The sequence below is a fragment of the Puntigrus tetrazona genome, chromosome 9 (assembly GCF_018831695.1).
Source record: "Puntigrus tetrazona isolate hp1 chromosome 9, ASM1883169v1, whole genome shotgun sequence".
NCBI classification, from domain to species: domain Eukaryota; kingdom Metazoa; phylum Chordata; class Actinopteri; order Cypriniformes; family Cyprinidae; genus Puntigrus; species Puntigrus tetrazona.
In genome coordinates, this window is record NC_056707.1 from 14,640,236 (window position 1) to 14,657,368 (window position 17,133).

Sequence of the window (17,133 nt, forward strand, 5' to 3'; positions counted from 1 at the left end):
TACTTGGCCAGACTCTTTAGAACAGACCTATGAGGGTGGTTGGGCAGATAAGTCTGCGGTGAGGAGATGAACAATTAGTGATCAGGGAGGGCGATGAAAGCGGTCAACATTCACCTCGCATGCAATAAATATGAGGTCGAAAAAATTTGACAGTTGACAGCAGGGTTGTGCACAGTGAATTGAAATGGGGTGGCAAACAGAACGCAAAATTTAATTACATGTAAGGAAGCGGATTTAAAAATAGTTGAGAGGAAACTGTTTAATCAAAGTTTAAAAGCCTTTTGATTTTTTAGTGCTTATGGGCCTTATGGCCTTAAATAAGAATGAAATAGATATTCACTCTGTCTGTGAAATGACAAACTTCTCTCTGGTTTCTTTTTTGATTCCAATTTCACATAGATAATCATCACAACGTGTAAGAAAAGATTTGATGCTATTTCCATTGCAACAGAATTTAATAAATGAACTTTTGTGGAGAACACGTTATTTCCCAGAATGTATTAAGTGTTTTGTATCTCTTCATTCTGGATATTTTTCTATTCAGTTTTTATGGGAGACAACTTTAGTTATTCAAATTACAATTTATGAATTAAAAAGGAGGCAATTTTTTTTTGTTGTATAGCGATGTGTTTTTGTACCGTTATTTAAATAAATGCATAACCAACGATTTTGAGCACATTCTGTTTGTTTTTTGGCTACACTCTACTGAAGTTACATTTATTTATATTATGCATTGCTTAAAAATAAAGTGATATTCTTTTTTGTAAAACAAAGGAGCCTCAGTAAAGTTGGAGATGTTATTCATGGACCACACACACTCAAACACAGAGATTAGACACATATTATTTTCCTAAAGTCTATCACAGTGGGGTGCTGCCAGTTCAGTCTCTGCATACCCACCCTTCTTTGCTCTCTTTCTCTCTCTCTGTCTCTCCATCCTTCTCTTTCTGTCACACATGCTCAGTCAAACACACAAAATGTCAAATGTAAGCATAAGTGGTTTTTCCAAACACCACAAACTTTTTATTTTGCTACAGCACATTAAATGAAGAAATGAAGTGGGGCTTTAAGGAGATTGTGCAGTAAAACCACCTTTAATATTTTTTAGGAAAAGAGAGAAAAATATCATCATCAGCGTTATGAGAATTCCTCTTCACAGGGGTGCGAAACAAGGCAATGCAACTGGGTGGTCAGAAAACAGATGCCAAAGGCACTAACAGCCAACAGAGAGAGCGAGAATCATACAGCATGATGCAAACACGAAGTGAGGTTTTGGTATAGACATGCTGCTTGATCACGGTCTATGTGTTACAGAGCACAGTGCCGCAGGAGACAGTCTTGAATATAGAATATGTGTGTGAATACAACCAGATGCAAAGGTGAGATAAATCAGCTGCAGATGTGGTTAAAGAAGTCTGAAGCGCTGCAAAACAGAGAACTGTTTGTGCTTTTTAAACATCTGCTAGAAAAACCAGGGGGTCGATAATTACATCAAATGAAACGCCGAAGTTGGATTGTGATACTTTCTTCTGTCTCAAAACAATGAGATGTGCCTACAATGGTGACATATTTGAGCATAGCTATGTTTTAATAACAAACATAAATGTTGCCTAAGTAGGTTGCTCAAGACATAGACACAATCACTTTTGTGACGTAAAGGAAGGATTAAGTGTGTGGCTGGTTTAAATAGGATAAAATGTTTATTTTCAATTTCCTTCAAAGAATGGCAGCCTTAAGTAGGTACGGTTCACTTCCTTTGTAGCCTACTGGGGAAAAAAATATATTTATTCATTTATTTGAAGTTCTTTAAATTGTATTTTATTAGATTTTGTAGTGGTATAAAATATTTGTGCAGAGGTGGCGATTTTAACAGCTCCTTCTATGCTTAGTTTGAGCTGCGCCCAAGAGTGCGTGTGTGCGTGTGTTTTAAGCTTGTGTCCCTTATTGGACACCGTACGTCTGTGTTTATGAATAAGGCAAGATGGCGCTGTCCGTGAGGTGTAACGTGAAATCTGTCTTTCGTTTTATTCATAAGATTAATTCCCATAGAAGATTATTTAAAGCTGGGACAGCGACGGGAACGACGGTAAGAAAGTCTTCTCTTTTTTGCCATTTTGTTATTTGCCAGTTTGGCAGCTTTACGGAGGATATGTCATATGGTTCACCTTCAGTAAAAACCTTCTGTAATACATTGAAAGAATCCGACAGCTGTAATTTTCTGTTTAAATACATAACAGTAGTCTTTACAATATTTTCAGACACAGGCTAATACAGTGTTTATAACGGCGTTGTTTAAAACGAGACTTTGCAATTGCCGGTGACGTTGTGGGTGAATAGTTGCTAAGGCTTATAAAAGTCAAGAATGGTTTGATGTTAGTGGCAGTTTCATTAAGCATCTTCATTAAGCATCTTGATATGGTTGTTATCTGTGAGGAAATTAGGTTTTGCTGTGTTGTACGTTTGTAGGTTTAAAGGGTGGTGATATGTTGTGAGATACGTGTAATATGATCATTTACCTCCGACGAATTAATTGCATTTAAATGATGTTCAAATAGAAAACAGTTTTAAAACAATTTTAAACTGTAATAATATTTCACTTTTTCTAAATCAAATAAATACTTTGGTGATGCAAATTTTTCATAGTTTTATTTTTTAAATGTGGGTAAACGGTATCAAAATCAAGATCATTTTATTTTATTTTATTTATAAAACAACAACAGTGGCATTTGTTTTAGACATGTTTTGTATTGGAGTTTGATGAGTTTACTTTAAGTGAATTAATTCCATTATTTCTAAGACCGTTCCATTATTCCTATTCTAGTGTTGAAAAATCACGTTTGGTGTTTAAATACCAGGATAGAGTATAAGAATGTCTATTTATAGCACTCTCTACACTTGTTTTTATAAAATAAAATGTTATGAGAGGAGTAAAACACAATTCTATAATTTTTGTCTTCTCTTGTGGTGGATGTTCGTCGTGAAAGTAGTATTACTATATTAATAAATTATGAAAATTGTAAAAGAAAAATAATACACATTTTATTTTATTTTTTTTTCCAAAATGCCTTAAATTACTCTCCTTGTCTCTGTAGCCTAGCATATGAGTTATAGACAATATGTTAATCAGATTTTCTTACTTTTGCTAAACAATATTTCATGCTTATTACACCGCTAAGATTGCCTGACTTTTTCTGTTACAATATGTTTAACTATTTAAATTTTACTGTGTACATATGTGCGTATGTAGATATGTTTTGCTAGTAGACAGAAATGTTCTTGGACATAGAACTACCTATTATTATTATTATTATTATTATTATTATTATTATTATATACTTTTTATTCAAAATAAAAACTTTTTATATTCGGATTATCTTGGCCCTCGTTGCAAAGCTCACCTGCTCATACTTGCTCAATTAGCCATATCTCCCTGTTATAAACCCTCCTAAAATGACACTATTTATAACCGCCATCACTACCCTTTTTGCGTATCGAAATTCCGGCTTTTAAAGTAACCCAGAGTATGTTAAGAAACTGTTAATTAACAGTGCAATTCCCTGAGTGTATGTAAAGCTAACTGGACCTGAGCACAGTAAATTATAACTAGTGAGCCTTTTACAGAGCACGTGAAGCCCCCACTGCCTTGACTTGATTGACAACCCGGTTTTATTTGATGGCTTCAGCACACTTGCCGAGTAGGAATGTGCGTCCACCGCTGGCAGCCAGTCTCTGTTTTGTTAACTACAGGCAGTGTGTCGTTTGGGACGCTAAAGTGCAGAGTGCTGCGACTGTGGGAGTGAGGTTACAGAAAGACGTCAAAACCATCCCAGCAGTCCTTTATTACCAGCAAAAACATTTGAAATGAGGTGTTAGTTTTCATTTGTTTTAATTTTCTCCAAATGTCAGGCACTGTATGCTCATGCGGACGTTCACAATGCTTTTAGGTGTGATGTACGTCAAAACACAGAGCATATTTTTTGGCAAAAAAAAGGGTTATGAAAAGTCATTCAGCTGCAGTGTGAAAAGATGAGCACAGATTTTTCTGTCCAAGTATAAGTGAGAGAGAAATTCGACCTAATGAAATCCATGCCTGTAAATAAATATTATTTATGAAAAGTGTCAAATAGTAGCAAGTGGGTAAAATGAGCATGTTAGGTGCTTATTTTTTCTCACCACCAAAACTAGCAAGATTCAGCTAGGAAAATTGCATAATAAATTCAGCAATAACCTTTCCTCTCTGTTGAAAACTCTCGTTCTGTTTCTGGAGCTGTTGAAATACTCCTGTTGTGTAAGTGTTTTACGCAGTTGTTTAGACAATAAAACTCATGTCGGTTTTAAGCTTTTGTTCCGATCACATCCTGAAACTTCCCTGATTATCCTTCCATACGTTGCAGCGTGAGGCAGCAGGATGCAGTGGGCCCTCACTCCAAGCTGCGTTATAAAACACGACGCTCTCTATCCGGCCCTTAATCGCCTGTGGTCTTAATGGCTGATATCAGTCATCTCAGCCTCGTGTTGCACAAAAAGGAAACGGCTCTTAATTCTCCTTTAGGTCTAAATGCTCTAACTCTCATGTCAGCTAAATCCATTAAACCTAATCCCAGAGCCGCCCGGAGAGGAAACCGTAGGAAAGCAGGCGCACATGCGCCAGGCGTGATTGTATTTATTAATTAGACGATTTGTTTTTACATGTCATCTAAGCACTTTATTTCACACTCCGCTGTGTAATTCTGTTCATCATCCTGAAGGATGAACGTTATATGTGCTGAACAACTTATCCAGACCGCTCAAGCGCTCATAAATTTTTGGATAATTTAGTGTATTTTGGCTGTAAATTCCTGTAGAGTAATGCTGCACTGCGAAAAATTGTGATAATTGGAGAAAAAAATATCTTTTTAATCTTTGCGTTTTAATTCAGAGTGAATATTGTTTTAAATGAAATCCTATTCGACTTTTTTCAGTGCGGAATTTGCACCATACCCTGTAGACTTACGGTTACCAAAAATCTGACGTAGTTAATTGAATTGCGCCCGCTATTTGGTATCAAGCTTCTGGATTCTGCTCAAACCAACAGTCAGCGCCGGAGGAAATTAGAGGGAACAAGGAAAAAACTCTGGCTCAGAAGTTCCTGAGTGTTACCATAATTACACATTGATAAATTTATGAGGTGTGTGCAGGTTATTTCTGCTTCGTTGTGACTTTTATGTGTTTAATTTGTCATTAGTAGGCTAGCGCCTCCGTTTTTTTCCTGACAAGGTTCTAAAGGGAAAAAAGGCAGAAGTGGCTTTGTCCTTTATTTGCTCAGTGTAGTTTATATAGAGTGTCCAAATATCGCAATATAATCCATGCAAGACATTTATCATTTTCTGTGCCAGGCGTTGGGTTTTGGTTTGAGATTTCGGCAGGCTTTTCTGTGCAGCTTGCAAATAATTATATTTCATGTCAGACTAAGCGTAACCTATCTTTTAATATGTAATGCGATCAGCAGAGGGAGGATTGTAGTGAAACAAAAGCGATTGGTCCTAAATGGTTCAGGGTTTGGCCTCCAAGCCGCAGTCCGTAGTGGAGCGGCTGTCCCGTCCTGGTTATTTTTGGAGCACGGTGCGGCCCTTTCTGCTGGGAGTGCTGTTTTTGAAGGGACTCCAGCCCCATTAATCAGGCCGGGGACCCCACGGTGTGAGAGGGCCCCCAGCCCTGGCTCTCCACACTGCGTGTTTCTGTTCCTCTCCCTGCGCTCTCCGCACAGTGTGAAGCGTAGAGGAACCTCATCAATCTCACCTGTCCGAAACGTCAACCGCAGATTTAATCAAACGCTCCGTCTCCTGCCCCCCTGCCACCTCCTGTACGCCACCCTCCTCCCCACAAATACCTCTTCTTTTGCTCTGTCTCCTGCTCATTCTTTCGCTGCTTTTTTGGCTTTGTCACTCACTCTTTCCCTAATGTGTTTTCCCCTCGAAACGGGTCTCGTTCCTGTTTTATTTTCAGCCTTTCGCACTTCGCTTCAAGTCGTGCGCGCTTCGGAACGGCAAAAACGCACGTTCCCCACCGTCTCACTGGCCAGGGGAAGTTGCATAAAAATGATTTTATGCTCTAGGCTTCACCAAAGCAGGGCTTTGTTGGTAGCCCAGTGGAGAGTGGCAGGATTAAGGCATGTGTTTCTGCTGTTCAGCGTGATGTCTGTTTTAATAGGGCGACTGAGGCGATGCTGATAGACACCGTAACAGTAGGTTCTGTGTGTCTGAAGCTTAGTGGGGGACAAATGGACTGGGGCGGGAGGGTCAGAGGTGCCGTTCAGAACTGGCCCCATGCTCCCTCTCTGATATCAGCTCCTGTGGAGAACTTCTCCACATTTACTGAGCTGCTGATGCTTTCCTGCAGAACCATAACGGGTGGTGAAAGGCAGTGTTGGAATTGGCATGCAAAGATGGGCGTCTCTGCCAGGATGTTCTAGGAGTTCAGCTATGGACGGCTCTATAGGGTCCTTATCGTTTCTTTGTGTATAGCACTGATTCTGAGTTTAAAGAGCTCAAATTAGAGAACTTTAATGAATCTGAATGGCCAGTTGTAATTGCATGCTCATTGCGTCCAAATTTACATCTGACATCAAGTGGAGACCCTGTGCTGTGCCTAAATATACGTTACTACAAATACCCCTTTGATGAAACTTTACAATGATTAATTCATTGTTATTTATTGGTATTTTATATGGTTTGTGGCTGGCTAAGAAGTAAAAAAAACGTAGATTTTGCTTGCATACACAGTCTTTGACATCAACACAAAATATGAAAAGTGTTTAAAAAGCTAATAAGCTAATTATATTATTGGGCTGTTATTTGCATTAATAGTTTTTTCTATGTGAACACCACTGAATTAAAATTCTTTGAAAAAATTCTCACAATAAATGCAGTCTGAGCATGGCATTTTGTAAAATCTTAGATGTGGTTTTCACATCGAATGTTTGCAGTGAAGATTTAAGTGTTGTTCTGTCTCATGGTGGCCTCTGTTTTTTTTTATTCTGTCTTGCAATATTTTCACTTTGTTGATACAAAAGGCTCAGATTTATAAAGTTCTCTTTTCAATTTATATTTTTATTTTTCTTTATTTCACATGCTGAAAATTTACCATTTTTGAACCACTTGAGGTACAACGATTAGAGATCCTCTTGACCTCCATGTATTTAGTTATTACTAGGCTTACTTACTTAATCCTACACCGACTGGAACACACACAGATAGTCTTACAATTAAATACTCCTACAAAGTACCTACATGGGTGTAAGAACAGGGATTGTAGGTGTACCGTGTAACTCTATCAGCTTGTGCACACACACACACATACAGTTTAATGTCTACTCCATATGGTAGACCTGGAGAATTTTTTTTTTTTGCTGCTTTGTTGCACTGTGGTACAACGGTGTTGCGTTTGTCAGTGTAAAAAATTAGGAGAGAAGTTGCTGCTCCTGCCAAGTGGGACAGCTAAGGAGAACAAGCCATTCTCAGAGAATCTGAGTTAAACAAAAACTGAGCAATTACTGCAAGTGAAAATGGAAGAGTTTTGTAAAATAAAGAATTTTATTTGACTTTATACATTAACATGGATGCTGTCTAACATCTGTGTGTGATATATTGTTTTTACAATTTAGGGCCTCAAGGCTTGAGATTATTTAATGAAATCAAATTTATATTTCAGAGCATAAGCCTTTTCATTTGACTTTAGACTAAATACGAAAGTAAAAAACATGCTTGTTTTTTATTGCATCAACAGTGTGAAAATACCTCGTATGTATGTAGGCCGAACATATAAATAAAGATTTGAAATGTACTGTATTATGTAACTGATTAGAAAACATCCCTGTAAATGTTAAAACCATAGGTACACCCTAATAAATAATGAAGAATGACATTGAAATGGGCATTTCTAAGGTTACTAAGAAACATACCTCCTGAATAAAATTCCCCCATCATCACCCCACCTGCCGAAAATTTGATATAAAAAAATCTGATTTTTCAGACATTCCTTCTTGTCGGTAGATTGGAGGTGCGATAGGTTGATTATTCCTTCGGTAGTTGGGCCTAGTGTTGTTTCAGCTTATGTGTGATTGTCTCAAATGACACCATTACCATGTCTGGATGGTTAATGGTCGGCCGGAGGGGAAGAGGGGAACAACGCAAGGTGAGAACACACATGAACCAGGCTCCGTTCTGCCCCAAATCACTTCTGACACCTCAGAGAGGCCCTGTGCATTCGGGCCACTGCACTGCAATTACTCACCCAGTAATGGCATAAATAGCCTTCTCCTTTCCTATAACTAGCTAATGACTTTGGATCAGTGATTCTATTCCCCTGGCTATAGGCTGCCCTGAAGCCAGACTGATTTCAGATCAGCCGTAGATCTCAGATTGTATTTGGGCCCCAAAGTAAGTCACCTCATACATACCCATGCAGGTGTTCAAGTGTGTTTTTATGTTGCAAAGGTAACGTTTTTTATGAAGTACAAAGATTATTTGGCAGTTTTATAAGTTGTTTGAATGTCTCAGCACACTGTTTGTCCAGCAATTAGTGGGCATCAATTTCTCTCTCTTTTTTTTTTAAAGACTAAGGAATAGTGGGCTTCCTTCTCAGTTCAAAGATTTAAAAATGACCTCTTTGTTTTATTCTTACTAATCTTTAACATACTCTGTAGGCTTATAGCATTGCCCTGCTTTCTTCTGTTGCTGTTTTGGGCAGGACCACTACTGTGATTGTTATTCCACGACTGTATTGCTCTTAAAAGCTGCTATTGGCTGTCTGTGAACTGTGGAGTGTTTTCATTGGCTGTGGAGCAGTTCCGCTCTAGCACTCTCTCACCCGGTAGGGTGCTCTGTTAGTGTGAAACGTGCCTTGGATTTATCGCTTTGATAACATTCATAAAACTGCGTAGGGCGTCTCCATTCTGGCTGCATGCACACCACCAACTTTCTTTGCCTTTGCTTTTATGCCCTCCTTTGTTTGAATGTTTGCCTTTCTTTTTTAACAGATTTTGTTTCTAACCTCTCTCTATTTCTTTACAGAGCCTCCCTAAAACACTGGTTTTCTCAGGAATCCAGCCCACAGGTGTTCCCCACTTGGGCAATTATCTGGGAGCTCTAGAGAACTGGGTGGCCCTGCAGGACAAGTACAGTACTGTCATGTACAGCATCGTAGACCTTCATTCCATAACCCAGCCTCAGGACCCTCAGATGCTCAGAGAAAACATCCTGGACATGGCCGCCAGTCTGTTGGCCTGTGGCATAGACCCAACTCGCTCCATCCTTTTCCAGCAGTCTCAAGTGAGTTCTGCTTTGATGCAACCTATATTAAATCACATTAATTAAGGATTGTTTACACAAATATTAATATTTGGTCATCATTTACTCACCCTCATGTTATTGCAAACCTTCTTTCTTCTGCTTAATATTTTCATAAGCGCAGTGGAAGTCAATGGGGTCCAAAACAACACTTTAATTGTTAGCACAAAAACTAAACTCTTCTTCTTTTTTTTTTTTTTTCTCTTCCACATCAGAAATGCATGGTTAGGATGACACAAGGGTGAGTAAATGATGATTAAGTTTGGGTTTTATTTAAAATTTTAATTTTGGGTTGAACTATCCGGAAAAGCTACTAGTATTATAGTTTTAAAGTGTGCATATGTTTATTCAACCTTTATGCCTAAACAATATCGTAGGTATCTTTCAAATAGCTTCAAAAGTCTCATTCTAAATAGGCATCTGGGCATTTTATTAGGCTGAACTACTGGCAGTAAGCTAAAACATATTTTCCATTGGCAAATATTTATTTAACGGAGGCTGGCTTTAAATGCTTATTTTACCAAACCGATTCCTATCTCTACAAATTCTCAGGATGGGGAAAACACACAGATTCATTTTCACGGTTCACTTCAAAGCGACCACATGAAGTAGAAAGAGGAGGATAATAATAGATTTTACTGTACGCAGCAACTCGCTAGCTGTCCAGCACATTTTCTCTCGAATTGAGCAACTTTTGAAGGGTAACTATAATAAGTGTGGACATGTTCTTCCTCTCAGTCACCTGATATGCTTTCAACTGTGTGTGTTTGTGTGTGTTGTGCAGCAGCTGTGTGTGTCAGGATTTTGTGTGTTTTCTCACTGGAACTTTGCAGAGAGCATGTGAAAACCTGCACGCGCGCACACACACACACACACACACACACACACACACACACTCCCCTGATTTTTATTCCATTTTAACTTCATGCCACATATCTTGGCAGGACTGAAGACCTCCCATCGAAAATACGAGCTCAAGACTGTTCCACATGTGAAAATAATACCCTGGCCCAAGGAAAACACTTGACTTCATTGAAAAAATGGTGACAAGCTAAAATCAATCGGATCTTAAGTATAGTGTATATGTGTGTTTGGGACTTATTGCACTAGAAACCCTTTTACTACAATAACATCCACACAATAGAGAGATTTATATTTATGTATCTGGCAGACTCTCGTAATTGAACTCTGTACGTAAATCTAAACAAATATGACCCTTTTTTACACTTCGGACTTCCTCAAAATTCCTTTTCACGTAAGTGTCTGAGGAGTAATCACTTTAGATTTAATGCTCTATCGTTTCACTCACTATTTCTGTGTCTCAGTTGATTGCACAAATCTGACACATGAAGTCATGTAAGATATCCACCCCCACTATATCAGATTTTCTGCCGTGATCCCTCAGTCATCTTCATATCCGCTGTCTTACCCTCACACGTAGATTAGCTAGCTGTAATAAATATCTCTTTCAGTGCTGTGCCATAAAACGTTTTATGTTCGTTCCTCTCTGGGTTTACGTCAGATGCCTCAGAATCCTTTTGTGAGTATGAGAGATGGCGGCCGTGTCGCCAGCACTCATAAAGTTTAATTCTCTGAAGCAGAACGATTTTGAGGAGTGTTTTTCTTTTGAACGTGTGTCTGTGTGCGCGCACGCTCTCTTGGGACCCATGCAGATTTCACAATGCCAATCAAGTGAGCTCTTTCATGTGATTTTGTAACAAGAGGAGGACTATTTTGAGTACTTGTGATATAAAGTATGGATGTAGAAAGGCCTTCATACTGTGCCACTGTGCACCTGTTGAGAGGTGAGGTATATCTTGTTCTCTTCACTGCCACACAGGGGCGCTACATAGTTTGTGTAAAGTGCTGTCACTCTGCATATCGAGAGTAATGATCATTTGATTGCATGATGGTAGTAAATAAGTGTCCACAATAAAAAGAGTACCAATATGTTTTTTAATGGAGTGCCAAAATTTTGTTTTTTTACTTCATTTTGATCATGAAAAAAAAAGTTAAAATTTAGTAGTATATACTTCTTTTCTTACTTTGAAAATAAAAAAGCATGCTTAATAGACTTGTCGATGTAAACAGTATGTTGTTTTTGCAATAATAATGAATTGTTAATTCAGAAATATAAATATGATGAATACTAGTTTTGGGGGATCTAAAACTAGTCTAAATGTCATGAAAACAACAAATGATTTGATTTATTAATCTTGACACATTTTTTTTTCGAATGATTCATTAATTTGTTAAAAAAAGATCACGTCAAAATGAAAATATAAAATATCAATGTTTCAAATATCAATCAATATTTCAATGTAAATGAAATATCATTAGGTGTTTTATTATATTATTACCCTGCAGGTCTCAGAACATGCTGAGCTGTCCTGGATCCTAGGCTGTCTTACCAGCATGCCTCGTTTACGGCACCTGCCTCAGTGGAAGGTAATTACAGCACATTTGCTTTCGCTGTGTTTTATCTGCCCGTGAGAGTGTGTAAAATAGAAAAGACGCATGATGTATTAGAACCGTCTAGAAGATGGTAGCATGCCAGTCTAAACGCTCAGGCCTCCCTCCTCTGTTTGCTGTCCATGTGGCACGGCGACAGGCTTTTCCTGTGCCGGTCATGAGGGTGGGCGGACCTGGCAGAGAGAGACAGGGCTTGATAATGACTGTGATTCACCCAGAGAGGACAACCCTTTTATATTGCTGCTGACGGAGAGCTGGGCCAGAAGCCTCCCACCGCTGCAGGGAAAACACCTAGCTGTTTACTCAACAGCTGAGTGCATGTGAAACGTGGCGGAAAGTGGCCTTTGGATGCTGTCTGTGTGCGTTAATGTGGCAAAACTCCTTCATTCAGCCGTTGTGGGAAACTGAGAAAGGGCTTGATGTTAGACCTCATTGTAATAAGAAAACAAATAGACTGTAATGAAAGGTGCTTCAGATTTATTTCGAACTTTCCTCTCGGTCCAGCTGTAAATCCTCCGTTTCTTTTCCTCCCAGATGAAGAGCAAGCAGAAGAATGAAGGCAGTGTGGGACTTTATACATACCCGGTTCTACAAGCAGCCGACATTCTGCTCTACAAGTACTGTGCTCTTCTGTGCGTGTTTTATTCTTAGCCCGGGTATATTCCCAGCTTTGTGTTTGAGAGAGAGTGATGTTATTGTTGTGCAGATCCACACATGTGCCAGTAGGGGAGGACCAGATCCAGCATTTGGAGCTCGCCCAGGACTTGGCCCGCATCTTTAACAACCAGTATGGAGAGTTCTTCCCAGAGCCTCGTGCCCTGCTCAGTATGTCTCGGAGATTTCATTTTTACCTCGTGACATTAACTTCCCGTTTTAATCAGCCTGTTTTTCTCATAAAGATTCACCTGAGCGCAAACCCTGAAAAGTGGAAATGTAAGACAAATTACTCGGTGTCATTCAGCGAACACACAAATGAGTCAGTGCTCTCAAGTGTCTTCTCCAGCTCCCTGCTTTCCTCGCTGTATGTTACACACGCACACATCGGCGTAACCTTGCACGAAAAGCCGTGCGCACACATGGCTGGCATGTTGAATCGTCAGTTTGAGCTTTAGTCTTTCATTCACTGTAATTATCGCCATCATAAAAGCACAATATGAAGCCAGTCATGTGTGCGATGGCGCTTTGATTAAAGGAGTGTTCTCTTCCTCTTCTATCTGAGTGATGGGGTGATAATGGATTTGGGGGGTTTCCCTATAGTGACTTCACAAAGGACCAGTTCACATCGCTCTTCTTACATGTGAAGGAAGACTGCGCCTGCATCCTAGAGCCAAAGCTAAAGAAGCCAAACAATATCTGTTGCCCTGAAACCAAATCAAAGATCCGACCATTAAAGCCCATCTGTGTTGTGATTCCACAAAGAAATAATATTTACACAAACCGGTTGCTTTCCTGAGATTCTTCATTTCAGTCTGATGAATGTCGACCGGTGGTCGCTGTATGTAATGCTAATTTACTCAAATGTATCTCGTAAAAAGGTGGAAAATTGCATCCTGCGATTACTTTGTTATTGAATTGGTTAAGTAGTGTTATAAAGGAAGCTTTTTAAAGAATATTGAAAAGCACGTTTCCTGCACTGCTTTTTGGCATTCTTTACTAAATCTAACAGAGTCAGTAACTTACTAGTATTAATATGCCATATTATATTGTATTGTTTTTGTTGTATGTGTCTTGTGCTCACCAAGAATGCATTCATTTGTTTAAAGATACAGTAAAATACAATGAAATTTTACTTTTTCTGTTTTAACAATTTAAAATATAATGTATTCCTTTGTAAACAAGGTGTAATTTTGAGCAGGCATTATTCGAGTCTTCAGTGTCACCTTTTGAAATTATTATAATTATATACTTTAATTAGCATTCTTAATCAGCTTAAAATCAGAGCTTGTTTTTTTAATTCTCTAAACAGCATTTATTTGATATAGAAGTCTTTTGTAACATTGTAAAACTCAAATTCAAATTTTGATTGCTTGAAATGTCCTTGTTCAGTAAAACTATTAATTTAACCCTTGGTTAACTATAAATAGTTAACCATTATGTAGTTACATTTAATATTGTTATTATATATTTTATTATAGTTAACTATTAACTATATAATGGACTATTATTTTCCTGCTTTTTAACTCTCAGGTGGCACTCGAAAGGTGAAATCTCTGCGGGATCCATCTTCTAAGATGTCCAAGTCAGACCCCCAAAGGTTAGCTACAGTCTTCCTGACCGATTCCCCTGATGACATTGTCTTTAAGATTCGCAGAGCTGTGACTGACTTCACTTCTGAAGTGACTTATGAGCCTGAGAGTCGGCCCGGTGTGTCAAACCTAGTCTCCATGCACGCGGCTGTATCTGGACAGAGCGTGGAGGAGGTGGTCAGGCTAGCTGAAGGTATGGACACTGGACAATACAAGAATGTGGTGTCCGAGGCTATTGTACAGAAACTGCAACCTATTCGGCTGGAGATCCAAAGACTGAGGGCCGACAGAGGCCACGTTGAGAGTCTGTTAGCCAAAGGAGCAGAGCAAGCTCGCAGCCTCGCAGCTCCCGCGATGACGGAGGTCAGAAAACTGACGGGCTTCTGTTAAGGATTTATAAACTGTGAATGCAATGAGCTATGCTTTGTCTGTGTTAGATTTCTTCAGTTTACTAGCGAGAACTTTTGGTAAGTAAATAACACCACCGTCACAGATCGCTCTCTTCTGTTTAAACAATCAGTTTTGTTTGCTTTCATGTTGTTTTTTGTCCATTTTGTATTTAAGCAAATAAATCATTTTTATTTTTATTTACTGTTGTATGAATAACATTAGTTCAAAATCCTCGCACGTGCCTCAACACACTCATGCACAGGAGAAACTGCAAGTCTAGCTAACTCCAAGTCCCCTAGTTCACATAGTAAGCACCTCATGCATGCACTATGCACAAATTGAGTGATGGAGCAGTTCGGGCTTGTTTAAGGATAATGTTTTAATTGTATTTCAGTCATTTCAATCAATCATTTTTATTTATATAGCGCTTTTAACCACACAGTTTGTATCAAAGCACTGAAGCACAGATTGCATCTATTCCACTGGTTTTCCCTTGTAAGGAAGTATCTGTGAGGAGGTGGCAAGACTGTCCATTAGGCAAACTAAATTCCATGCATTACCAAATTAGTTACTGCTCTTTAACTAAAAAAAACCCTATATGTCTAAAATATAAACGATACGCATTTGTTGGTATATATTTGAAATCAGTTATGCATTTAATTTATAACAGGAAAAAAATCCCAAATCCTTCCACCGTCGTCTTTCATACGTTCACTTGAAAAAAATAACATTTCCTGCTTTATGACTTCAGCTTTAATAACTTCTTTGCTCTGAAATGATTCTAAAAGAAGTCGCCATAAATCATGAGACGAGAAAACATCATTAACTCCACCGACATTTTCTCTGATTCTTTAAACGGCAATTTAAAAGGTTTCCAGGGTGCTGCACAAACACGCATTATTCTCCGAGCTGTGTTCTGATTTTAAGGATGTATTCGAGGATTAGGTGGGAGGTTTGTTCGTTCCACGGGTCAATTAGTGTTCAGTCCGGCAAAATGAATCGTTTGTTTGGAGCAGCTTTATTTGTGCTCTCTATAATGCATGCTGACGGAATGGCAAGGTGCAGTCACTTGTTATTTGACAGTATTTCACGTTACTTTCTCTTTGATGCGTCGTTCATTTTCGAGGTTTTTCTTTTGCAGATGATGTTCATACCAGGCTTGCACCCTTGGTATAGACTCCACACGTGCTGCAAAAGTGCAAGCAATGCTTACTTGTCAGTAGTGTATTACGGGAGAGAAATAATGATGAAAATGATAACAAAATGTGTCCGACATTTGGTAGGTGTTTTATCATAACAATCCAGCGTGCATTGTGCTGCTAATCGAACACAGCGATGCGCGGTCAAGCGCGTGTTGAGTTTGTAACGTGAATGTTTGTGAGCCCCTCAGCTCTTTTTCTGAGGGCAGGGGTCACCCTTTTCCTCTAATTAAGCATTAATAATCATCAAAATATACTACATTCGGCGACGGAGCAGTGGGACTGCTGTCAAACCGACTTATTAACTCTTCCTTGCTAAAAGGATCTCGTGCGTTTCGAAAACGTCGGTTCCAGCTCGAGCAAAGCGGAGCCCGTCTAATAAGGCTAGCTGCGAAAAGACGGTCTTCCGTCTTTATAATTAGCCTAAAAACAACGTTTGTTTAAATATTAATTTTTTTTGGACGAAGCATTCGGATCAGGACTGCGTCTAGACAAATTATTTTGTCCACACTTTTTTTAGGCTAATTAAGAACACCTTCGCTAATAAATCAGTAAACGATTAAATAGCCTCAATGAGTTATGGAAAGGGAAAGCATTCGGTTTTCAGGATAACGCACGAAAACCGGATCCTGTTAAAAATCACTCTCGAAAGAAATGAAGTTGAAGACTGAACAATTAAATAACGTTTCGAAATGAAATCAGGGTTTCGCAGAAACAACGGGTTGGTCTCAAGTAAGCTAGCCTACTCAATTAATCAGTTCATTAGTAACTTTCATGTGGGAACAGGGCTTGCTATACGTTTCAGCCAATGCAAAATAAATTCATTAAATTCAAATAATAAAAGGTTATTACATTTAAAAAAAAAATCTACTTAAAAATTACTTGCAGGAAAAACATTAAACGTGGTTGATATTTTAATAGAGGGAGGCTCCACTATGAATTTCTGCATTTAATTAGTCTTCAGCCACTCGCGGCGAGGAATCAAAGCATTAAAAGTATTTCTGTACGTTTCTTTGCAGTACATTCATTTTACATTTATTCTAAATTGCTCTATAATTAAATTTTTCCTGTCTGTCTTTGAAATAATTATCTGCGTTTTATTAAATATGTAGGCTATTGACTTGTTCTAATGCTGAATGTGCTTTTATTCAATCCAGCTGATTTACAGTTGATTACTATTTTGTCGTTATTTTGTTGTTTTATTATTTTGTATTTTGCCGGTAATTTAATTATTGTTCGTTAATTGTTCTTGCTACACAATAAGCAAAACATTTATAAATAAGCTAGATACTAAGCCATTTAGCATAGTCATTAAAATGTTCAAATGCTGTTAATTGTTTGGTAACAATCTTGATTAAAAAACATGCAACAATTAGCCTTTATTTGATTATTCAATGCCCTATTTATTATATTTAAAAGATCCTCACGTTTGCGTACCTTTTATCCTATTGATTATTGTTATATAAAACTTCACTTTTCCAATTTCATTCCAATTTGAAT

At 38.4% G+C, this 17,133-nt stretch overlaps 1 protein-coding gene across 1 annotated transcript; it reads left to right on the forward strand.

The window, feature by feature from the left end:
• Window positions 1-1,959: 1,959 nt before the first annotated feature.
• Window positions 1,960-17,008, forward strand: wars2 (tryptophanyl tRNA synthetase 2, mitochondrial). The gene is made up of 6 exons (XM_043248030.1): window positions 1,960-2,086; window positions 9,051-9,308; window positions 11,694-11,774; window positions 12,333-12,415; window positions 12,505-12,623; window positions 13,986-17,008. The coding sequence occupies exons 1-6, from the start codon at window positions 1,982-1,984 to the stop codon at window positions 14,432-14,434; spliced, it is 1,095 nt and encodes a 364-aa protein (XP_043103965.1). The 5' UTR covers window positions 1,960-1,981; the 3' UTR covers window positions 14,435-17,008.
• The last annotated feature ends 125 nt before the right edge of the window (window positions 17,009-17,133 follow it).